The sequence below is a fragment of the Elephas maximus genome, chromosome 4 (genome assembly GCF_024166365.1).
Source record: "Elephas maximus indicus isolate mEleMax1 chromosome 4, mEleMax1 primary haplotype, whole genome shotgun sequence".
Lineage (NCBI taxonomy): Eukaryota > Metazoa > Chordata > Mammalia > Proboscidea > Elephantidae > Elephas > Elephas maximus.
The window spans coordinates 72,372,489-72,398,775 of NC_064822.1; the positions used below are offsets into that span (position 1 = coordinate 72,372,489).

General features: G+C 41.7%; 1 protein-coding gene across 1 annotated transcript in view; it reads right to left on the minus strand.

Annotated features, from left to right (window-relative positions):
- The window catches only part of GRIN2B (glutamate ionotropic receptor NMDA type subunit 2B), a 484,741-nt gene that overhangs the window by 194,949 nt on the left and 263,505 nt on the right, over positions 1 to 26,287 (minus strand). The window contains exon 3 of the mRNA XM_049882524.1: positions 15,786 to 16,384. Within this exon, the coding sequence (XP_049738481.1) occupies positions 15,786 to 16,384 (599 nt within the window). The remainder of the gene's footprint in view (positions 1 to 15,785; positions 16,385 to 26,287) is intronic.

Genomic DNA, 26,287 nt, shown 5'->3' on the forward strand with positions numbered 1-26,287 from the left:
ACTTTAGATGAAGACTTACAGAACAAACTAGTTTCTCATTAAACCATTATGTTTTATGACATTGGTTAACAACCTTATGACCTGTTAACACTGTCCCTTCTTGAACTTGGGTTCCCTATTACCAGCTTTTCTGTCCCCTCCTGCCTTCTAGTCCTTACCCCTGGGCTCATGTGCCCCTTTAGTCTCATGTTGTTCTATGGGCCTGTCTAATCTTCGGCTGAAGTGTGAACCTCGGGTGTGATTTCATTACTGAGCTAAAAGGGTGTCTGGGGGCCATACTCTTGGGGTTTCTCAAGTTTCTGTCAGGCCAATAAGCCCGTGCCTTTTTTTTTGTGAGTTAGAATTTTGTTCTACATTTTTCTCCAGCTCTGTCTGGGGCCCTCTATTGTGATCCCTGTCAGAGCAGTCAGTGGTGGTAGCCATCTAGTTGTATAGTATTCTGTCTGGTGGAGGCCGTGGTAGATGTGGTCCATTAGTCCTTTGGGCTAATCTTTCTCTTGTATCTTTAGTTTCCTTCATTCTCCCTTGCTCTCGAAGGGGTGAGACCAGTGGAGTATCAGATGGCCGCTCACAGGGACCCCTGATGCTACTCTCCAAAGTAGAATGTAGAACGTTTTCTTTATAAACTATGTTAAGCCAATTGAGCTAGATGTTCCCCGAGGTCATGGTCCCCACACTGGCTGCCCTTTAGCATCACTCTGGAAACTTTTAATAAATGCCAGTTCCAAGGCCCCTGACTCAGTCCAACTAAATCTGAATCTCTGGTGGGTGGGGCTTTGGGATCTGTATACAGCTTTTTAAAGCTTCCAGGAAATACGGAATGTGCATCCAGGGCTGAGAAGCACTGACACGGGGAACTGGAAACAAGATAAAGAACAGCATGGGAGGAAGTCAACACATCAGCACTTCCTGAGGTCTTGAATCGGTATCAGGTGATGAATTCTAGAAAACCCCTTTATCTGAAAATGAAAAATGTTAATTCCTGATCACTGGAACAAACACCTTATTTAAATTACCCCACTGGCCATCACGACCTCTGCCACCCACCTTCCCTGCCACTGGTCTCTACTGTTCTCTAAATGTTTGGTGGATATAAGACTTGTCTGTCCAGAAAGACTGTGAAATTCTGGGCTGTTCCCCAGAGGTTTGAGCACACAATCGGTTCCAACATACTTGTTACCCAGGGCTGACGAGAAAGATTCTGTAAAAAGCTGATCACATGAGAACAGCTAAGAACAGACAAGTGTTTAACTTGTCTACTGATATGGGTTCATTTTGAAACTGGGCTAAATGCACAGGGAAGGGAGTTCATCCCAAAGGATCGAGCCGCTAGAGGCCGCTCTGAGCCAGACTCTGGTTAAATCCTGTTCCGAAGTGAAATCACATCAAAGGGGAAGGAAGGCTGTTCCAGCAGCGCTGGGAGTCATGGCAACACCAGGGTTCCTATTTTTAAACTCGTTGGTGAGTGAGCACACAAAGTGCGTGTGTACACATGTGGGAGAAGGGATGCTGACATAGTTCGAAAATATTCTTTTATGAATTTTCAAGTTTGCAGGTGGCTGATAATCTGTGACAATGAGATCAAAGAATTTAGCTAAAAAGCAGCTATATTAGAATTTTTTTTTCTCCCCCTTAACTGCACTATCTTGTTCTCCATCAGAAAGGATTCTTTATGGCCTTGTGTTAGAAGTAGCAGGAAGTTCTTGATACCTTTAGCCAACATATTTTGAAAGTCTGACCTTGGTTTCTTAGGTTCATTCTGCTAGCTTCTTAGGTAATTGACTTTGTATTACAAGACAAACGAGTTCATATCAGCAAATCAAAATGACTTTCTAACTGTGGGACTTCCCGCTCCTCAAGAGGCAATCAGACAGATGATGTGTAGTGTCTTAGTGTCTATTCCCAGCACAGGTACATAATTAACCAAGAAAACTAGACCTGCTGCCATGGAGTTGATTCCAACTCATGGTGACACCTTGTGTTACAGAGTAGAACTGCATACAGGATTTTCTTGGCTGTGATCTTTATGGAAGCAGATCACCAGGTCTTTCTTCCAAGGCACCACTATGTGGGTTCGAACCACCAATCTTTAGATTAATAGTAAAGTGCAAACTGTTTGCACCACCCAGGGACCTAGGTACATAATACCAAAAACCAAACCTGTTGCCACTGAGTCAATTCCAACTCACAGCAACCCTGTAAGGTAGAGTAGAACTGCCCCATAGGGTTTCCAAGGAGTGGCCGGTGGATTCAAGCTGCCAACCTTTTGGTTAGCAGCCTAGCTCTTAACCACTGCACCACCAGGGCTCCAGGTACATAACAGGGAGTCAAAAACACCTAATGAATGTGTCACTAAAGGAACGGAGAACGTAATATTGTGAGGTGCAGGAAAGTGACCCTCTACACATCACACTTCATTTACTCCCAACAGCATTGCTTTTACTTTTCCTCAGTCTCTGGCTGGACATAAGTCTTAAACAGATCCCAACTAGTCTGACCTGTCAAAAATGAATAGTGGTCCTGGAAGACATGTGTAAATCATGACAGAGGTCAAGGTCTTGCCCTGTATTTCACATGTCTCTGGCAGTCTGTTTGATGTGCCTGCCACCTCCAGGAGCCCAGGCAGATTTTAGAACAGCATGGAAAGTCTGTTCCCACTTCAGTTCCAAGGACTTGCAGGTCTGCAAACACTACAAGTTGTTTTTCCATATGGGGGTTAACGGGCTTTGGAATTCACAAGAAAAAGAAAAGAATCATTCTTTCTAATCAGAAAAGGAAGGCATACACAAGATCAGAGCATGGCTGGTTAGTATAGATGGGGCACGCTTCAGCATAGAGAGTGGAATAAACAGGCTCAGTGAGGGACATCCTCCTGTATCACTGGATCCTGTTCCCAGCCTGCTTCTGGATTCATCATGATCTAGTCAGTAGGGAGTCTCTAAACAGAATACAACCAGAATGGCCCTTAGAAGTGAGGATGGTGAGACTTTGGCTTGCTTACTTTGAACACATCATCAGGAAAGACCAATCTCTAGAAAAGGACATCACGTTTGGTAGAGGGTCGGCGAAAATGAGGTCCACCCTAAAAGAGATAGATGGACATGATAGCCACAACAAAGGACTCAAACACACCATAAATGAAAATCAGCGTTGGACCAGGCAATGTTCTGTGCTGCTGTTACACATAAGGTCGCCACGAGCTGGAGCCGACTCGATAGCGACAAACAACAGTCTTGAGGGCAAGATTCAGCAGAGAAAGGGAACTCTTTATTACAAAACCATCCTGTCCTGCAGGTGAATGGTGTGTTCATATAAATCACAGTCACGCCTAATTTACTCAGCCTTCCAGCCGAAGAGATAGCCCTCAGAAGGATGGACAACACGGGGCAAAGGACATCTTAAGTTCATAAAAACATGGGTTTGAAATCCAACTTTATATCTAAGCAAAGGGAAAGTCACTTAACCTCTTTGGATCTCAGTTTCTTTATCTGAAAAATGGATGTAATAACACCCCGTGGAGCATCATTAAGATTAAATGAGGCTATGTAGAGCACTTGGCACACAGTATTCACTTCATAACTTTTGTAAAGTAAATTTTGTAAATTGCTGAAGCTTAGTATTTTTAAGTAACAAGCTTTTCCCTTGATTATCTGAAGCATTTTAAATGGAAATTTTTAGAAAGGTATTATACACACCTCTGACTTCTTAAACCAAGGATAATCAATATAATTTCAGTTCTTATTGATGACTTAACAATGACTATGCTATTTTTCTATACAGGGATGCTTTAAAAAGGGGGTATATGCTTATTAGAGGGTATATGACAGTTTCTGCTGCTATTCATGTTTTCACTGACCAGTTTTTTAGAAGTTGATCGCCAGGTTCTTCTTCCTAGTCTGTCTTAGTCTAGAAGCTCCATTGAGACTTGTCCACCATGGGTGACCTTATTGGTATTTGGAATACTGGTGGCATAGCTTCCAGCATCAAAGCAACACACAAGCCACCACAGATGAGTGGCAAAGTCAACAAAAAAGAGAAAGACCCTCAATGAGATGGATTGACACAGCAGCTGCAACAATGGGCTCAAACATAGCAGCTATTGTGAGGATGGTGCAGGACCAGGCAGTGTGTCCTTCTGTTGTACATAGGGCCGCTAGGAGTGGGCACTGACTGGACAGCACCTAACAACAACAACAACATGACAGTTTGTCCCAAAAGATCTTAGATAACTGTGCTTTCCAAAGTTTTCAGCTAGATTTTTATCATTTTTCTGCCTCTTCCTATTCTGTTTGTTATTTCTTAATGCTGTCAGCTTTCCTACCTGATCCTCATCATGTTCCTTATTTCTAATCTGTTGTCATCTGGAGAATCAGATAAGCAACTGTGTCAGAGACTACTAGTTGCCTATCAAAGACATGACACTGCCTCCCCTCTCTAATTAATTGTGATTTTTAACTGGGCGTGCTGTTGGCCAACTTAAAAACACAAAAACAAGCAAACAAAAATCTACACTTCCCAGCTTCCCTTGCAGCTAGGTGTGGCCTCAAACTGATTTCTGTCTAGTGAGTATAAGCAAAAGTACTGCGTGAGACTTCTGTGAAATTTCCTTAAAAGGGAAAGGGCTTGCCCTTCTTCCTTTCTGACTTCAATCTGCTGCTTAAAACTGGAGTTCCAGCAGCCATCCTGGGCAGAAGGATGAAGGCCACGCCCTAGGAATAAAAGAGTAGGAAGCTAGCAGGAGTCTGAATTCTGATGATCATGCAGCTACTACACCAGTTCTGGACAGACTATCTAAATACGCTTATGATCTTGCTTAAATTGGTTGACTAAGCCATATCTAACCTGGCCTCACAAGCTTCCTAGAAGTATGTATAAAATTTTTACTCAAAGCTAATTGCAGTAAAAAACAAACAATACATTTTAGGGAAAGAATTTTGTTTTCAGTGCCCTTTTAGCTCAGAGCACTTTTCTGTTTTCTTCATGGTTCCTGGCTGTGTGCTAGATACATCAGGTTGTTAAATATGTGGCCCCTTCCCCATTCCCCCATTCCCCAGGGAAAGTGCTAAGTCTCTGTGTGAACACATGTGAGATGGAGTGAAAGAGTACTGAGAATAAGACTCTGTGAAGCTTGTGGAATCACTCACTATTTGAAGTCATAGCCTATATTATACACACATACATAAAAAAAAAATGGCCACTTCTATTATTATCATCATAAGTAACTTGAAATCTTTGATTATCAGTATTTATATTTATATCAAACACTAAACGCACTTGGAGGAGTTCCTGAGTGGTGCAGATGGTTAACGCTAACCAACAGGTTGATGGTCCAAGTCCACCCAGAAGTGCCTCTGGAGAAAGGCCTGGAGATCTACTTCCAAAAAATGAGCTGCTGAAAACCCTATGGACCACAGTTCTACTCTGACACATATGGGGTTGCCACGAGTCAGAATCAACCTGAAGGGAACTGTTTTTGTAAGTGTACTTTGACATATATCCTCAACTGGACTCCATCTGTAATTTCTTTTGAGGAACTGTGAAAAGGACCACTTAGAATGATTGTTATATTCCCATAACGTGGCTTCTGTGGGTGTTTGGCTTGATCAGGGAAGAACTTTACCTCAGAAGAAGAAATTTATGAATTTCTTAGAAGTATATAGAACCACTTGACTATTGAGTCTATTACCTCCTTTACCCAAAAAATAAATGTGCTGGGGTAATTTAGCAACCATTCTTCCAGCCATCAAGACTTATAAAACAGAATTAGGTCAGAAGGAAATGTTGATAGTCTTCAGAGCTAATTCCAGGCAAGCATTTTAAAGGATTCCTCCCAACTTCTATCCCATACTCAACCCTTATCATGTAATCACCTAAACAGTCTCAGTGGTAGAGAGAATTGGGAAAAATTTAATATGCAAAAGTGTTTCACACAGTTTTCTTAATGCTCTACCCCATTCAACATATATAAATATACATACATGAATCCATACTGTATGAGTATATAGTACATGTACACATGAATGCGTGTGTATGTGTATGCAAGAATTCCACACACAGTCATTTATAAATATAGAAAATAACAGGCAAAGAAAGAGAGAATTTTTCGAAGCCTTTAAGTGAAAGCTGGTAAAGGAAGAGAGGAGCAGGAAAAGATCAATGATCTGAACACCCCATAGAAAAAGAGATGGGCAAGAAATAAAGAAAGAAAGAGGGGGTGGTGAGAAGCAGTAATGAATGAGGGAAGAAAAAGCCTGAGCAGCGAGGGAGGCAGTAGGCAGCCCCCGGCCGGCTGCTGCTGCTGGAAGCTGGACAAGAGGGAACAGATTTCAGCAGCAGGGAGCTCTAATCTCTCAGCAGCAGTTCCTTCATGTGTGACCAGCCGGCCCAGCTTGGGAACTGGTGCCAGTCTGGGTGAGCTAACCCCACCAGGCCCTCCCAGAAGAGGCTGTACCACCAACGAAACCCAACAGAATCCTGAACGTTGAGGGAAGGTTCCTCTACCCCAGCTCCTAGCCCCACGCCATTTGTGGGCCTCTGCATGTGTCCTGTCTGCAGTGCTAGTTCAGATCCCTCAGCCACTACTGAAGGTCAGTCAGCCTGAACACCCCGCCTCTCCCAAATTCTGCCAGCCAGGTCCTGGAGGAGTCTTTCTAGGGGATGTCCACCTATGCATCCTTGCTTGACAGCTCCATAGGAGAAAAAACTAAGAGAAAGGCTGAGAACATCACCCATTTAAAATGTGCCAGGGCTTGCCTGGATGCTGAAGCCACACAACAATCTCTGCCCTCAAGAAGCTCATGTTAGTTAAGTGACCTTGGCCGGCTACGGTCCAGCCCTCACTCAGGCTTCCAGCCCATGCCTGTAATCATAAATGACAGCACTCTAGTTTTCTGGCAACTCGCCCCCATCCTTACCTCCACCCAGTCAGCCTTTCTCCTGTGGTGGGAAGAGAGCAGATGGAGAAATGACTCCCACTCAATTCCTAAATAATACCAGCTTCAATTCCCATTAACTGTGAATTTACACCCTTGTCTGGATAAGAACCAAGGGAGAAAAAGTCATGGGGATGTTGCCAGACCACGGTAAAGGTTAACAAGAATGTCCTGGCAGCCTGCCGGCCCTTCCAAGGACGCTGGGGAGCTGTTAAGAGGCAGCATGCTCTAGTGGCGAGGGCCATCCGGTGGTCGGCACACACAGGCTCTGCACCTGTCCAGCCTTCAGTCAGCTAAGTGACTTCTCTGAGATGTTGCTTTCACATCTGTAAAATCCATTCATCGTTCTGTCCATCTATTCACTAAGAAGACATGTATTGAAGGGGTTAGGTTAGATGGGCATTACAGTCTCTTCCAACTCTCAAACGCTCTGATGCTATGGGAGGCCAAGTTCTCTTTCATGTGTGGAGTAATGGGCAGTGGTGGTCCAGTGGTATACTTCTCACCTGCCATGAAGGCGACCCGGGTTCAATTGTTGGCCAATCCACCTCATATGCAGCCACCACCCATCTGTCACTGGAGGCTTATGTATTGCTCTAATGCTGAGCAGGTTTCAGTGGAGCTTCTATACTAAGAGGAAATAAGAAGAAAGGCCTGGCAATTTGCTTCCAAAAATCAGCCAGTGAAACCCCTATGGATCACAATGGTCTGATCTGCAAGTGATCATAGGGGTGGCAAAGGACCAGGCAGCATTTCAGTCCGTTGTGCATGGGGTTGCCACAAGTGGAGGCTGCTTTGACGGTAGCTAATAACAACAATGGTGGTCTCTTCCAACTCTGAAATGCTCTGATGCTATGGGAAGCTGAGCTTTCTTTAAAGCACGATTGATGGGCCGCACAGTGAGCTGCTAAAGTCCAAGCCACAGAGGCAGAGCCAGGTCAGATCCTGGCCTGAGCTGCGGGTCCATGGGCCAAGGGCTTCTTGAAAACATATAAAATGGGGATAATAATTCCTGTCTTTTCATTCATGCTTTTATCTGATAATATTTATCAAGTGCCTACAATATATCAGGGTACTAGGGACGGAAACCCTGGTGGCGTAGTGGTTAAGTGCTGCGGCTGCTAACCAAAAGCTCACCAGTTTGAATCCACCAGGCACTCCTTGGAAGCTCTATGGGGCAGTTCTCCTCTGTCCTGTAGGGTCACTATGAGTTGGAATGGACTTGACAGCAACAGATTTGGTTTTGGTACCGGGGATACAGTGGTTAAAAAAAAACCCTGCCCTCATGGAGCTTGAATTCAATGGGTAGGAGACAGACAACAAAATATTTAAAAGTAAAATATATACAATAGGTCAGATAAGTGCCATGGAGAAAAGCAAAGCAGGAGAGATGGCTATGGGGTGCTTGGGCCGGTAGGAAGTGCAAGTTGCTCTGTTAAACAGGGCAGTCAGGGAAGGCATTCCTGAGGATAGTTGCATTAGAATTTTTGCAAGGATTAAGTTAGATCACCTGCAGGATGACTAGCCTGCAGTAAGTACTCAGAAAGGCGACTAGCACTTGAGGTGATAACTTCCTCAGCCTGGCTGACAGCTGGGGCTGCACTGGAGTATACGCCTTTGTGACCCTCTTGTTATGCTGGGTGCCATTGAGTCGATTCTGCTGACTCATAGTGACCCCTTGTGGCAGAGTAGAACTGCCTCATAGGATTTTGTTGGCTATAATCTTTCGGGGAGCAGATTGCCAGATCTTTTTCCCACAGAGCTGCTGGGCAAGTTCGAACCACCAACCCTTCAGTTAACAGCCAAGAACTTAACCTTTGCACCACCAGGGCTCCCTGCCCTGTGCTTACCCAGTGCCAGTCTCACCAACCCACATTCTTTCTGAGACAGAATCTGTTACTGAGAATGAGACCGATTGCCTTTCTTTGCTCTTGCTTCTTTCCTCTTCGAGAACAGCTTATTCCTTTCCGTAGACAATGTCCCATCTAGGTCTTCTCCCCCAGCACAGACGTGCATCCTCCCCCCCCCCCAAAAAAAAAAACCATCCTCAGGGAAATAGAACTCTTTCCCCACTTGCTCCCCCTCTTTATCCCCTGTCTACTCCTCCCAATCACAGATGATAAAAGGAGAGCAAGAGCACAGGAAAAGGGAAGAAGAGAAGGAAGAAACATCAAATATGTCATGGATAATTTTTGAATTTTACAAGTTAGTTATAGAATTAGACCACGATTAAGGAAAAGAATCCTACAGGGGTCTCAGTGTTAAACATTTGAGAATGCCTTGCCCGGCTTCGGGTTAAAGAGAAAGAAGCAAAGATCCCTTACTGAAATGACCATCTTTATAGCTGAAATGAAGAATGCAAAAAACTAAAGGAAAGCAGAAGAGTTTGAATAATCTTCACATTCAATCATATCTGAATGGCAATAAGCACTATCTTTTTTTTTTTTTTTATCTTTTAGGATAGTTACTAGATTCTTGGGTTATTTGTCCCAATTTCTGTACCCTTTTTTTTTTTTTCTACACCACTGAGCAGATAGAGTCTCTACTTTTCTATGTATAGGTGTTTCTTGCTGTACTAAACATTTCCTAACAAAGTATAGCTTTCCTTAGATTCAAGTGGATTTCTCTGATAAGGCCAAGGACCACTAATTTCACTTATAACTAGGCATTCCTATAACCTTTTGACTGGTTCACATGTAAATTACATTAAGTGAAACTATAATATATATTTTCCTTACCATAAATCTGCCTATGCTTAGCACTTAATGAACATTTAATAACAACTAAGAGATGGGTGATGATCAAGCAGCTCTGGCCCACGGTGTTTGAAAACTAATTGACTCAACTCGTTTATTTCTTAACCTCTCAGCACTTTCCAGGCCAAGAGAGTCAAGTGGGCATCCCATGGGAACAATCCAGCTAATACAGTGGTTCAAGGATGGGGAAGCTGCCTCAAGGTTACGGGAAGATCAGGTCCATCACAACTCTTTTAAGAAGAATCTAACAGAGCATCTTTCTTCACATGAGTTATTCAAAGCCACTATTCCCCATCCCTCAAAGGCCAGGAGGAGGATTCTAGCTTCTCGAGATGGCAACTTTCCCTGGTAAGAATTTGGAGGGTGCAAACATGTTGAGTAGGAAAACAAAGGACACTGGGGATAAATAATTAGGCAAGATTCATAAGAGGTTTGCTATATTAAGATCTGTCTATCTCAAATAGCATCTGTTCTTTCTACAAGTTCCAAAAGTATCTCTGTATGAATAGTAGGAGCACTGGGTTCTCCGGCCATAAAGAGAGCCAAGAGGTGTGTGGAATGTGTGTCATTATCTGAGTGACAGAAACAGACTGTCAGAGTATCAGAGAGCACATTAAGAAGGGAGATAACCATTAAATGCTCCCCAGAAAAGTGATAAAATATAGACATGTGCCTACTAAACCAAAAAAACCAAACTCACTGCCACCGAGTAGATGCCAACCCATAACTACCCTATAGGACAGAGTAGGACTGCCCCATGGAGTTTCCAAAGCTGTAATCTTTACAGAAACAGACTGCCACATCTTTCTCTCAAGAAGCAGCTGGTAGGTTGGAACTACTCACCTTTTGGTTAGCATCTGAATGCTTTAACCACTGTGCCACCAGGGTTCTTTATGTACCTACTAATGGACAGGTTTTTTTTTTTTTAATAGCTAACACTTCTTCCCTAGCTCAGGCAGATAGAGAAGGGATTCGATAACTGCCCTAATCACTTCCTAAATATTTTCAGATCATCTGGTACCAAAAGGTTTTTGGGCTTTGCTCAGGAACTAAGAAGATCCTTCACTTAGAGAATAGACGGCACAAGAAATTCAATGCTTTTAATCAAATGAAGTTCCCAGTTGGAATAAAACACACAGCATACCTTGGGCTGTTGTATAGGGCATTAAACTACATTTGCTAATAAGGCATAAATGAATGCTACAAAGTACCAATAGAAAATTAATTCTTCTTAGTGTACAAAGTAGGGTTGCCAGGTTTAGCAAATAAAAATACAGGAGCCCAGGTAAATCTGAATTTCAGATAAACAACAAATATTATTTTAGTATCAATCTGGCCCATGCAATATTTGGGACAGGCTTATACTAAAATATTATTTGTTGTTTATCTGAAATTCATCAAGTCTATAGCTGAGTTAGTTAAGAAGCTACCAGTAAGGAATTTGGATTGACACCTGATAATGTCCATTTGACAGTGAACTGAAATTGTGCACTTTAAGGATCCTCTCTGAGAATGTCTTTTATGCCATTAAAAAAAAAAAAGTCTAGCATGGCCTTTGGGCAAAGATGACATATAAATTTTGAAACATTACATATTTTTGCTATGTATACGCTCAAAAACAAAAACAAAAGAGAAAATTATTAAAACTTTTTTTAAAAATCTTCCTTTGGTAACAGGTGAATTACTTCAAACAGGTGCCTCTCTTTGGGATTCAGGGATGTCATACAATCTCTTGTCCAACAAGTTGCCTACATCTTGCCTCACAGACTTCCCCCAAATGGAAAGAAAGTCATAGTCTGGCCAGTTATAAATGGGAGCTTTACCTCGCCTTACAACGTTTCTGGAGAGGACAGGGCCTGTTAATGCTACTGGGTTTCCAGAAGGTGTGAGGAGAAGCTACTTTCCTAACTTTATATTCCTAGAGTCCTCCTGGGGCTGGGTCACTCCTAGACCCCTCCCGAGGAGCCTTCCTCCCTGCTGCTGTTGCTTTAAGATGAGCAGCAGGCCAAAGGAAAAGTCATCCTCATAAAACAACCAACCATTTGCAGCAATTTGATTTGCAAAGATCTCCTGCTGTGGTTAAATGGTATGGTTGCTTGGTTTGTTATTTAAAAGAGTGACCCTAGTGAGACCAGATCACTGAAGAGGGAAGAGCCTGATTTCAGACCAGGATAAGTAGGAGGAGCTCAGACTGAGAGTGCCTAATTGAATTCCACTGATATTTCTCAAGTGCTAAACCCGCGGGTCATACGTCAGACATGGGGATAACTCCTTATGGTCCCCATTAGTCAGCCCAGATCCTTTCTGCGTCCTGATAGAAAATGTATTAAAATATTCCCAAGAGAGGCTAGGGACTGGTTTCAAGAACCATAAAAAGTTGCATTTGGGAGGGAGGGAATGAAAAGACACTGGAGATGTGCCAGAACTGCAGGTATATGGGTAGGAGAGACATTCAGCAGAAGATGGCCAATGGACAGTTAGATACAGAACTCAAGAAAGTCAGAGACTGAGGCATGAGGGAAAGTTCACATAGGAACTCTCTTAGTGGACAAGTAGTTTGGTAAGTCTGAAGACACTTCTCAAACACTACATTCAGTGGTTAAGAGCTCATCTGCTAACCAAAAGGTCAGCAGTTTGAATCCAATAGCTGCTCCTTGGAAACCCTACGGGACAATTCTATTCCATCCTATAGGGTCGCTATGTGGTGGAATCAACTCAAAGGCAATGGATTTGGTTTGGTTCTACGTTTGAGCAGAGAGTCTACCCTGAGCAAGCACAAGGGGAAAATCAAACGGAGCTGAACTCTTTCTGTTCTACAGTGGTGCCTGAGTAATTTATGAATAATCTGTACTGTGTAATCATTGTTTCTTTTAGGACTGCTACACTTGAGAAGATGGAGGCAGGCATAGGTGACCATCTTGACAGCAACCTCTAAGGAAGAGAGTATAGAGGATTTAGGAGGACTACCTTCCTGAGTGGCCACGTGGAAGGCTCTCAGGCTTTGGAGGGATGGTAACCAGTTGCCGATAAGTTGATTCTGACTCATGGCAACCCCATGCGTGTCAGAATAGAACTGTGCTCCATAGGATTTTCAATGGCTGATTTTTCGTAAGTAGATTCTGAGGCGCCTCTGGGTGTACTTGAACCTCCAACCTTCACTAGGAGCCAGTCACATTAACAATTTGTACCACAATTTGTAATACCCATTGCTGTTGAGTAGATTCCTGACCTATATTTATGGACTTTAAAGTAGTCACTCGGTTTCTGTGTGTTGTTTGGTAGATGCTTTAGTGTCAAAATTCCCTCACTGTTTGCTTTGGTTTTAATTGTAAATATTTTGTAAAAAGAAAAAAAAAATCTGAATTTGATTTGAATTTTACAGTTAAAAAAAAAGTTGGAGAAAAAAAGAATCAATAGAACTGAATAAACAGTAATTTTTTTAAGGGAATGCTCTGATATTTTACAAAAAGGAGCAGAATAAGAAAGCTCTTGTGGACTAGGTATGCACTGAGTTGCTCAGAGGGCATCATTCATTCATCTCAAGTACCTTTTGTGTGCCACACATTACGTTAGGACCGCGGGTATAAAAATGAGTAAGACAGAAAGGAAAGGTCGTTGTTTTCACAGAACTTACAAAGAAGAGAGATAAAAAAACACATAATTACAACAAAGTGTGGTTTTACTGGAAAAGTACAAGATGGAACGAAGACACATCACAGGGTGACATCAGTTCTGGGCTTAGAAAAGACTTCCCAGCGGAAGTGATGCCAAGACCAAAGCTTGAGGAACAGACAGAATGAGGTGGTAAAGGAGATTCTACATATCCTTTACAGACAGAAGAGTTGGAAGTAAAAGAGAACGTGGTATCTTCAAAGAACTAAAGTAAGTTTAGTATTCCAGGTGTGTAGTATTCCAGGAAGAGAATGCCGTAAGACAATTCTGGAAAGATAGGCAGGCCCCATGCTGTGGGAGACTTTATAAACCATAATAAGGAGATTGGACTTTATTACAGCAGCACTGAAAAGCCACTGAAAGGTATTAAACAAGAGAGAGATGAAATCACATTTTCATTTTAGATCACTGTGGCTGCAATGGAGATTGCAGAGAAGCAGAACTGAGAGGAGGAAGATAATTTAGGAGTCCCTGCAGTAATCCACATAAGGAGAGATGGCCTGGGATGTGGGGGGTGAGATGACATAAGTGAAAGCACTCTAGGGGTATTCGGGGACTGAGACCCACAGAAAATGGTGTGATTGGCTATGAGGGGTTAGAGATAGGGAGTCAAGGACACCTTGGAATTTTTTATTTTGAGTAACTTAGTAAAAAGAATGTGTCCTTTATAAAATTATAGGAAGTGTAAATTTGGCTAGTAGAGGGTAGAAGGGCAATGGGAAAGGAGATGAGCAATTCAGCTTTGGATATGGTGAGTCTGAAGTGCCTATGGCATGCAAAGGAACATATCCAGTCACAGTGAGAGATACAGATTGGGGCTCTAGGGTTCTAGGTAGAGGTTTGGGAAAGAGACGTTGATCTGGGGAATACACAGACGTTAAATGGATTCTTGGTAATGGAGAAGAGAAAAGGATCTAGGACAGAACCCTGAGAGGCACCAGTATTTAAGAGATAGGCAGAGGAAGACTGAGAAGAAACTACCAGAGAGATAGGAGGAAAACCAAGATTGCCTGTCCCAAAAAAAGGTTAACAACTAAGAGTAGGGGAAGAGCAGAAAGTTCTAGGTGTTAGAATATTAGGATTGGATCACAGCTACAACTAATGAAAACATTAAGGCTGGTTTCAGCTTCAGCCCTAAAGGAGCTTAGCCTAGAGGCTATAGTCCAACTCCCTTTTTAGAAGTTAAACAAGAACACGTAGGAAACCTTTCAACCTCCATTACGTGTACTTTAACCTTCCCAGAGTATACTTTTTAATGTTTTGTTCTTTAGCTGGCTGGTGGTTAGCTGAGTATGCATTACATTTTTCAGGATATCTTTCTGTATGCCTGATAGAGTTCTTAGTATATTTTAAATAGATGTCCAAAACATTGTTGAACGAAAGAATGGCAGGTTATTGAACAGCACGTTATATTTACATTTTGTAGATCTATATCCATATATGTATATGTGCACAGAGAGATCTCTGGAAGGCTGTTCACTAATTATTTCAACGATGATAATCTCTGGTTAGTCAGATTTAGAGTGAGTTTTACTTTCTTCTTCACATTCTTCTGTATGGTTTGAATTTTTACAATGTGAATACATAGAAGGTCTATACACATAATAAAATCACAAAAGCAAAGTATAGAATCATCGACCCCATGCAGTCACATTATACCCCTAGGAGGACGTGGTGCAGTTGTGGCTGGGTTACAGGTGAGTGAGGTCAAAGGAGTAGATTCCACCCTTACCTTTGTTTTGCTAAACAAACCATGAAAGCTGCCTCCACTGCTTAAAGAAGCAAAGGAGCAAAAGAGAGAGATGAAGAAGAAATTCTGAGATAAAACGAAGCCCATTCCTTTAAGGGAAGAATACTCTTCATATACCTACACACCCATGTAACCTATTCTCCATTCCCCCATAAAACAGTAGCATTCCACAGATTAAATGGATTGGCTCTCCTTTACTTCAAAGTCTACTGTATCTTCCATAGTGATCAAGTACTTAGTGGTCTGAGAGGCCTGGGTTCAATCCAAGCTGAACCACTTACTTGCAGTATGACCTTGGACTTACCCCTCCACAGTCTTATTCTCTTATATGGTAAAATGAAAACGAATTTCAAAACCTGCCTAATAGAGTTGTTGTTTTGAGGATTAAATAAGGTCAAACCTGTAAAACAGAGTAATACCTAGGACATAGTAAATGCTCAATAAGTAGAAGTTGCTTTCATTATTGCTGTTTTTCTTAGACCAGAAACACAACACAACAAGGTTTGCATCTGAAACATTCCCACCATCATTGTTACCGATTGCCTTCCCAGAGGCTAGCCTTCAACCCACTGCCATCTTGAACTGCTGCTCTTCCCAGTTTCTGAACCTCCAACCCCAATCTTTGAAGACCTCCTCTGACCTTTACCATCAATATGCCCTCTGCTCCACACTCACCTATTTAGCATATTGGACTGGTAGATTCTCTTCTCATGAGTGTTGTAACAACTGCTCTTCGGTTCGGGGATGAAGCTGTGTTCGGAGAGCATGTCAGAAGCAGCAGTGGTGATTATGGCAATTCCATCCCTTACTCTGGCAGGGAGGCCATAGTCCCACTCATCATATGATACAGAGATGAGCCCAGTGGGGAACTCCGAGGGCACTGTGTCTGTATCCCCTGCCACCAGGCTTGGCACAATCCACGTATAGCCATAGCCAGTTAGCCCTACTGAGTTTGCTACTTCAAAGATGTAGGTGGCTTCTTCCTTAGTACAATAAAGGAGAATGATGGGGCTTTGGAGTTTCTTGAGCTGGTTCTGGATCTTAGAATCTCCATCATCCAGGGACATATCCAGCAGGAGAACTTCCTCTAACTCCCAGCCCACGAAGCTATTTTCGATGGTGCTGCGAATCTTGTTTACAAAGTCCTGGTAGCCAGGGAAGTAGGTGGTGACAATAGAAAAGATGTACCAGTCATACTCCTCCATGATGTTGAGCATTACAGAAGCTTGCTGTTCAATTGATGGGCCAAACTGGAAGAACATAGAGGATTCATCCTAAAACAGTAAAAGTTTAAAAAGAAAAAAAAAAAAAAAAAGAGAGAGAGAAAGAGAAAAATCAAACCAAAGATGGTAAGGGACAGTTTCAAACCAAAAGGATACAAAGGCTTATATACATTATTTACTGTTTTATATAATGCCATTAAGATCAAATATGTTTGAATTGCAAACATTGTAATACCTTCACTCTTAGCACTATCTCCTAAACTACAGAAACAATGAACATAGGTTTGTAATCCCCCTATCTGATTCCTTGGGGGCATTGGTGGGTCAGTGGTAGAATTCTTGCCTTCAGTGAGGGAGAAACCAAACCAAAGCCTTCCAGGTGTAGTCCGGCTCACAGTAATCCTATAGGACAGAGTAGAACTGCCCCACAGGGTTTTCAAGGCTATAAATCTTTATGGAAACAGATCGCCACACCTTTCTCCCACAGAGGGACTGGTGGGTTCGATTAGCAGCCAAGTACTTAAACACTGCACCATCAGGGCTCAAGGTGGGAGACCTGGGTTCAATTCCCAGCCAATGCACTCACCTGGCGATCTACTTCTGAAAATCAGCCAATGAAAACCCTAAGGATCACAATGGTCTGGTCCACAACCAATTTGGGGGCTGGCGCAGGACCAGGCAGAATTTAATTTCACTGTGCATGGGGTAACCATGAGTTGGGAGCTGACTGTAAGGCAGCTAATAACAACAACATCTGAATTCTTGGGACCACTGCCAGGGCCTAGGGCAGCATTAAAATATCAAATATGATAATATTTCTACAGCAAAATATATGAAAACTCACATAAAGTGGGACAAAGATTCTAAATGGCCTCATGTCAGGTCAGCTCAGGTTCTGCTGTCAAATGAGTTACACATACACACTTCCATTTTCTAAGCCTTTTGGACTTCTCAGTTGTGGATGATCATCACTCAACCACAAAGTGAATACTCCAAAACGCCATCAATCTACTGTTAAGCCAACTTCTGGAGGTAGTATAGGTACACTGGCCCAGCAGGTGGGTGGTACTCAGGTATGGATATCAGGAGAAGATTGGATCAGTACATACATATAAAGATATAACTATGAAATTAACAGCACAATGTAGTTTGCTCTCTAATTTCTACTCTGATAATAAGATATACAAGTTAGAGTTGGACTCAAATAGTATATCTAGGCTACAAGTTAAAATGCCTTATATTCAAGATCAGTGTGATTAAGCTTTATTTTAGAACGACATATAGAAAATTGGTCTTTCTCTTACCTATATAATGCCACAGGCTCAGTCTGGCCCATGTATTATGGACCCTTCTGTCAATTCTAAGCATCTTCAGTCTTCTCCCTCCTTTTGAAGGAGAAGCCATTTTAAATTCTCCTAATTTGGGCTGTATTTCACCTGCTGTTTTGAGCTGTCAAGCCCTGCATTTTATGCCCACCTTATAGCTAGCAGAATAGGAAACCACAAAATGAAGACCCCCTCAGCCCTGTCCTTCTCTTTAGTCCACTGTCTCCTGACTTCCTTCTGAGTCATGATATTCCTTTTCTTAGTCAGTGTCCCCTATCTTCCATCTGATGGCTCCATTTTATAACAACTCAAGCTAACCAAATTGCCTCAGTCTTTCTCAAAGGGACAGACTAGAGCTCCAAAGCGTAGTTACAAGAGACTAAGCTTTAAAAATATATATACACCATGAGTTCCTAGTTCAGGAAATTCCTAAGTATTTCTTGGGCACCCAGTATTAAAAAAAATAGAGGTTGGGAAATACCCAGCTGGTGTCCGAAGACCTTGATTTTGCAATGAAACCAGCCAACTCTTTGGCTCTGCCACAGTTTTGTTCACTTTGCCTGGCTTGAACTTTTTACATTTCCCACAAGCTACCCAGAATGAAAGAGTAGATGCTTGAGCATTTGGGGGTGATTCTTTCTGCTACAGGCAAAATTGTGCTTATTATGGTTCCCTCCCCTGGGCTCAAACATATAATCAAAGAGGAAACCTCACAGGACACAGAATTCTGAAAAGTAGGGAGAGTGGGTGTGGGGTTTACAATTAACTTTGTCAAAGAATTTAGTATATTGAATATACCATGGACTGCCAAAAGAACAAACAAATCAGTCTTAGAAGAAGTATAGCCAGGATGCTCCTTAGAGGCAAGGATGGTGAAACTGCGTCTTACATACTTTGGACATGTCAGGAGGGATCAGTCCCTGGAGAAGTACACCATGCTTGGTAGAGTACAGGGTCAGCGGAAAAGAGGAAGACCCTCAACGAGGTAGATTGACACAGTGGCTGCAACAATGAGCTCAAGCATAACGATTGTAAGGATGGCTCAGGACTGGGCAGTGTTTCGTTCTGTTGTGCATGGGGTCGCTATGAGTTGGAACCGACTTGGTGGCACCTAACAACAACAACAACGTGGTTTCTGAGAGACTAACCTCTAAAACCTTGGAATTTCCTCCGTGATTGAAGTGTCTTTGTTTTGAATGAGGGCTCCTGATCTGAGGGTTTATGTTAATGAGGTGACTCTTGGGTAAGGGCTGGCCAGGCCAGAAAGACTCAGCACTGTATCAGCCTGACCTCAGAGGAGGTGGGCTTGAGCTCGAGTTCTACCAGGTGGGCAATGATTCAATCAGTTGTGCCTACTTAATGAGGCCCCGATAAAGGCTCTGGACATGGAAGCTCCATGATCTTCCTCATTGGTGACAGACATCCATGTACCTAGAAGGGTAGCATGTCCCTTTCGAGACATAGCAGCGCCACATTGGGTACCCTCCCACACCTCATCTGTGTGTCTCTTCATTTGTACCCTTTTTGCTATAATAAAACTATAGTTCTTGAGTTCTGTGAGTTATTCTAGTCAACTATTGAACCCAAGGGAGTAATGGGAGCTAGCAGGTCAGAAGTGAGAGGTACCAGGGTTACCTGAGCTTACAACTGGCATCCTAAGGGGGTAAAGGGAACCCCACATTTGTAGCCAGCAGCCAGAAATGAGGCATTGTGGAGAACCCCAAGTTTGTGGCTGGTGTCTGAAGTCTTGCACAGACTTGGCAATCTGGAGGACTGTGCCCTTTAACTTTTGAGCTCTGACCCAGCTCCGGTTGTTAGGGTCAGAGGAAGAAGTACTGAATTTGCAGTTGGTACCACAATTGGAACTGAATTGAATAGAATAGAACTGACCCAATTTAGTGAGACACCAAGAATGGGTGGGTAGGGGAATGGGAATTAATTCAGAAGAAAATAATTATATCACATGTGTCCTTTCCAAACCATAGTGATAGAACAACCCACCCAAAATGGATATCACTTTAAAGAAATATCCATTTGTTTTTCTTCTTACCCTTAGAGTTAAAGGGGATTCTTCGGATTTTCAAATGACACATTTATTTTCACCCGAGTGTCCACAAGCCCAGCGGATATAGTACAGTGATAAAAGCTTTCAAATATACCTTAAGATGTACAGGCTTAGCATGAAAGGGATCTCGAGTGTAACAAAGTATGTCTATCCATGTTGTGATAAATGAACATATCTTATCACAAGGTGCTTGTTGACTACATGCAAAGTCCCATCTACAATTGAAACCATAGCTGGCTCAAATACAAAGTGAGAGAGAGCCTTGACAGAAAACTCCGGTGTTCATAGTAAATGAGCCCATGCTAATGAGACTGAATTTAAAAGAAAACCAATCTATTAAATATCAACCTGTCCCTCCCCTCTGTTAGGCTTCTTTTAAAACTCTCCAACAATTATAAATGAGGTTCTAAAAATACTGCTAGAAAATTTGTGAAGAAAACAGACTTACGGTAAGAACAAGCAAGGAGAAAAAGGCTATAGCTCCATCTAACCCCCACCCCATCCTTATCTTCTAATTCTATTGTGCTTCACAAACTCATCCTTTTTTGATACCTCTGTCCCCAACAACGCCCAGTTCAGCCATTATATCTTGCCAATCTTTCATTAAGTAAGGATGCCTCATATGACCATTTTGTCTGGGACACCAAGGAGAGGCTAATAAAACAAAGCAAAAATCAAGAATAGTTACAGCTTGGGCAGATGTTTCCCAGTTTAGTTGACACATGAATCTGGTATACAGCAAACAGGAATGGGACAGCTATTTTTCAACAAAGCTCTGGGCTAACTATAAGTTGCAAACAGTGACAGGCCTTGCAAATTACAGCCACAGACACAAATCAAACAGCAATCTTCATGTGTGCATGGGGTGTAAAGGACTGGTGGCCATGCATTCATTTTTGTAGGCACCTGGCATGCACTGTGATCACCACAAATAGTGTTACATTTCAGGATGAAGGACAGGGATATAACTCAGTTTGCCACTCACTATTCTTCCCTACTTACATTTTTATCTCCTAATGTCATTACAAAATGTTGATGTGCAGGGGTCCTTGGGAAAATCTCCTCCTCCAAGTGAAGATTCCCTGTCAAATTTATTGCGTGGATATATTTCTTCAGCTTGCCTTGAGAGCTTCTTTAGAGCATTCCTGCATAAAGGGCCACCACGACTGAGATAAGCCATTAGCATGTATAGTTAGAATTTTAGGAGGTAGAATTTTATATTAATCTCCATCAGTTTGGGCCATTATGTTGGGTTCCTATCACTTTGATGCTCATGGTGTTTATTTGCTAAGTAAGAAGAAACAAAAAGAGGTACTTTTTCACTCCACTCTCTGCTCAGAAAATAATTGTCTAAAGAATTAGTAGGGTAGGAGATTCTGCATCATCCAGGTGCCCTACAGAAATAAAGGTCTAAGTGCTTCAGCTGCTGACAGTGCCCCTGGCAGGTAGTTATTAGCTATTAGCCCCCTTTGGGGATTGTCTCAGTTGTAGAGAGCCCCCTCACCCAAAGTCAAGTCCCTTTCCCTGGGTAAACTGCATTGAATGGCTGGTTGGCATGAGGGATAAAGGCCTGGTCCTCTTGCCCTAGCTCTGGACAGCTCTGAGGGTCATCCTATCTTCAGAACTCCCCACAGGGTTGGATGGACCTTCCATTGGAACTGCATCACACCTGCAATTTTCTGCCTAATCCCGCCCAATCATCCTGTCCCTTCCTTTCACAGGTGTTGATCTCAAGAGTCTCAAAACCAAACCAAACCCTGTGCCACCGGGTCAAGTCCGACTCATAGCGATCCTATAGAACAGAGCAGAACTGCCCCATAGAGTTTCCAAGGAGCGCCTGGCGGATTTGAACTGCCAACCCTTTCGTTAGCAGCCATAGCACTTAACCACTATGCCACCAGGGTTTGATCTCAAGAGTACTCCCTAATAAACCTGCTGCATGCTAACCTCCATCTCAGAATCTAGTTCCCAGAAAACCCACCCTGAGGCTGTATTCATTTCCCCTTCTTCAAAAAAAAAAAAGGGATGACTTAAAAGAGAATATGATACAAATACTCAAATGACTTTTATGGTAAAAAGATAAGTCTTTGCCTATTAGCTCCAAAGGAAAGAACTGGAACAGATGGGTGGAAATTTTAAAAGTCATTATTTAGCTCAGTATAAGAAAGGCTTTTACAATAATTATAGATATTTAAAACAGATAGAACCTCAGATGGTAGTAAGCTCCCTGACACTATAAGCATTCAACGGGAGCTGGATTATCATCTGACAAAAGGTTTCTTTTCAGCACTCTGTCAGGAAAAATTCATTCTCACCTTTAAGACCTAGTTCAAACATCAGCTCTTTGATATATGTAGTTTTTTCTGTCTCCAAGTAAAGCTAGTTTCTCTCTCCTCCGAACTTTCATAACGTTTTATACATGTCTGTATAATAATACTTCCCACATGGTACGTTTACATGCCTGCCTCCTCCCACTAAAATGTAAGTTTCTCAAGGGTAGGGACCATGCTTTATTCATCTGTGGATCCCTAGGTAGCACACAAAAGACATTTTTAAAATATTTGTTGTATTGATATTATAAAGAAGGTTCCTTTATTGGGTGGAAAGTTAGCCGAAATGATCTCATCTAGTTCCAAATTTCTATGTTGATGGTACATATCTACTTCATGAAAAATAAGTATGGCTGAAAAATTATATATAAACTGTACTTTTATAAAATGTGAGGGGATTCCCCTTGTAGCCAGACAAAAAATGGGGCAGAAAATGCTACCAGCCACTTGTTTGCTGCCCTTTACTGCAAACTCCATGAAAACATCATTTATACTTACTTCTTCCAATTCCTCTTCTCCTGTTGTCTCTTAAACCAGCTCCATCCAATCAGACTTTTGACCAAACTACTCTACTGAAAATCCTCTTGTGAAAGGCAGTGACCTTGATATTGCCAACTCCAATGTCAACACACAGTCCTCCTTACCTATAAGCAGCATCTTACATGATTGGTCACTCGCTCCTGGATATGCTTTCTTCCTTCAGTTTCCAGAGCTTCATATTCTCTTGACTCTCCTCCTACCTCACTGGCTCCTGTTTTTCTGTCTCCTTTGCTGGTTGCTCCTCTTCCTTCTGACCTCTTAAAGCTGGAGTGCCCCAGAGTCAGTCCTTGATCATTACGTATCTTGTCTGTCAACATTCATCTCCTGAGAGATCTCATGCAGTTTCTTGGTTTAAATTCCATTTATATGCCAATCACCCTTGCACTTCTTTCTCCAAAAGATCTAACATATATTCAACTGCCTATTCCACATCTCCATTTGGGTGACTTAGAAACATCTCCAACTTATTCAAAACTGAACTCAACTCAACATTTCAGTTAAAGGCAACTCTATCCCTCTAGTTCCAATTCCTTTTTCTTTCTCTCTCTGGAACCCCATATATAATCAATCAGAAAACCTTGCTTGGCCTCACCTACAAAATATATCCAGAACTCAATCACTTCTCACCATCGTTGTCTGAGTCACCATCATTCTTCACCCAATCACTGTAAGAGTCTGCTAACTGGTCTCCCCGCCTCTGTCCTCACCCTCTACAGTCTACATTAAACTCAGAAGCACAAGTGAGTCTTTTAAAGCTTAAATCAAAAGGTGCAATTCTCCACCCCAAATCTTCAATGGCCTCCCAATTCACTAAAAAGAAAACACCAAAGTCCTTGAATTGAACCCCCATTGCCTCTCAGACCCCATGTTCTCACACTTCCACTCACTCATTGTGCTCCATCTGCTTTGATCTTTCTTGAACACACTTACATATTCCTTCCTCCAGGCCCTTGCTCTGGCTATTGGAAACACTCTTCCCTCCAGATATTCACTTCTGACAACTCCTTGCTAAAATCTCACCTTCCCAACAAAGCCAAACCTGACCTTCCAATGTAATACAGAGACCCACCCTTCTCCTGCACTTGCTAGTCTGTACCCTTACTTGCTCCATTTTTTCTTTTTGCCATAGCATTTATCACCATCTAACAGACTGCCTGATTTACTCATATGTTAGATTTATTATGATCTGACTGTCTCTCCCCAATTAGAATGTAAATACCATGAAGGCAGGGATAATTTTTCATTTGTTCATTGATGTTGCCCAGCACCTAGAATGAGGCCTGACACATAGTGGACTCCCAACAGGGTAACTGAAGGAAAGACAGTCAGGAACCGGTGGAAGAAAAGGAATATGTGTCCAATTGTCTCCATATACAACTGCCTCCTTAGCCAGGAGACCAGAAATAGATGGTGCCTCACTACCAATACCGAACAATTAGATCAGGGATTTTATAAGAGAATCCTGATCATAAGGGGGGAATGATAACAGATTTTCACACTACCACCACTCTTATTCAATATAAGTCCTAGCCAGAGCAAAAAGGCAAGAAAGGGAAATAAAGGTACCTAAATTGGAAAAAGGAAGAAGTAAAACTATCTCTATTCGCAGATGACATGATCATATACATAGAAAATCCCAAAGATTCCCAAGAAAGCTACTGGAGCTAACAGAAAGGTTCATCAAAGTGGCAGGATACAAGATCAATACAAAAAAAATCTGTTGGGTTCCTTTACACTAATAAGAACTCCAAAAAGGAAACCACAAAAATAATAGCATTTACAATAGCCCCCAAAAAGATAAAATACCTAGAAATAAACCTAACCAGGGGCTTAAAAGACCTATACAATGAAAACTATAAAACACTACTGCAAGAACCTACATAAATGGGAGAAAATTTCACGCTCGTGGATTGGAAGACTTAAATTGTAAAAATGTCAATACTACTCAAAGCAATCTATAGATACATAGCAATCCTGAGCTAAATTCCAACATCGTTCTTTACTGAAATGGAAAAACTGATCACCAACTTTATATGGAAAGGAAAAAGATCTCAAATAGCAAAAGCAATATTAAAGAAGAAGAACAAAGTAGGAGGCCTCATGCTTCCTGTTTTCAAAACACACTATTACAGAGACAGTAATCAAAACAGGCTGGTACTGGTACAGTTAGACACACAGACCAGTGGAACAGAATTGAGAACCCAGAAGTAAATCCACCCATGGGTAGCTGATTTTTGTCGAGGGGTCTCTCAGTGGGGAAGAAACAGTCTCCTTAACAAAGGTTGTTGGCAAAACTAGATATCCATTTGAGGAAAAATAAAACAGGATCCATACCTCACGCCATACACAAAAACTAAAAACAGATCAAAGACCTAAAAGTTAAAGCTAAAACTATAAAGTTCCTGGAAGATAACATGGGGACAAAACTATGGGACTTAATTTTCTTTAGAAATAGACTATCAAACAGAACTACAAATGCAGGAACAACAGAAGACAAATTAGATAACTGGGTCCTCCTAAAATCAAATACTTATGTTCATCAAAAGACTGTATCAAAAGAGTAAAAGGAGAGCCTACAGAACAGGACAAAATCTCTGTGAATGATATATCTAATAAGGGTCTAATCTGTAAAATACATAGAAAACTTCAACAACTCAAAAACAAAAAGACAAACAATCCACTTAAAAAATAGGCACAGGAAACGAACAGAGACTTCACCACAGAGGACATTCAAGCAGCCAACAAATACATGAAAAGATGCTCACGATCATTATCCATTAGCCATTGCAAATCAAAACTACAAGATACCATCTCATCCTTGCAAAAATGGCACTGATAAAAGAAAACATCAAATGCTAGCAAGGTTGTGAGGAGACTGGAACCCTGATCCACTGTTGGAGGGATTGTAAAATGGTACAACCATTATGGAAAATGGTATAGCACTTCCTCAAACAGAAATATCTTATGATCCAGTAATTTCACTCCTATGTATATACCCCAGAGATCTATGAACAGTGACACAAATAGACATATCCATACCTATGTTCCTTGTAGCATCATTAACAATAGCAAAAAGATGGAAACAACCTAAGTGCCCATCAACGGATAATAGATAAACTGTGGTACATACACACAATGGAATATTGCACAGGTATAAAGAATAACGATGAGTTCTTGAAACAACATAGATGAATCAGGAGGACATTTATGCTATGTGAAATAAGCCAATTAGAAAAGGACATATACTGTATGATCTCACTTTTATAAAAAGAAAAGAATAGGTACACATACAGAAAACAACATTCTTTAGTGGTTACCAGGGATGGGAGGGGGAGGGAGAGGGAATCAATTTCTAGATAGCAGACACTTGTTATTTTTGGTGATGGTTAAAGGCAATACCGAAGGCGGGTGAAGTGTGCACAATTTGACCAAGGTAAATGATGAAACTAAGAAGAACACAAGAGTAAGAGGCATTTTTGGTAAATATTAATAATATATACAATTTTGCAACAACAGCAATATCAACCAAAAAATATATTTATGATTACATAAGTAGATAAAAAAAATTTTTTTTATACATATATGTGTACAGGAAGGTATATGTGTATATGCACACGTGCAAGTATAGTGTATCTGTAGGCATAGCTATATACATGTTTGTGCTGCATATATATTCACACATATATGATAAAGC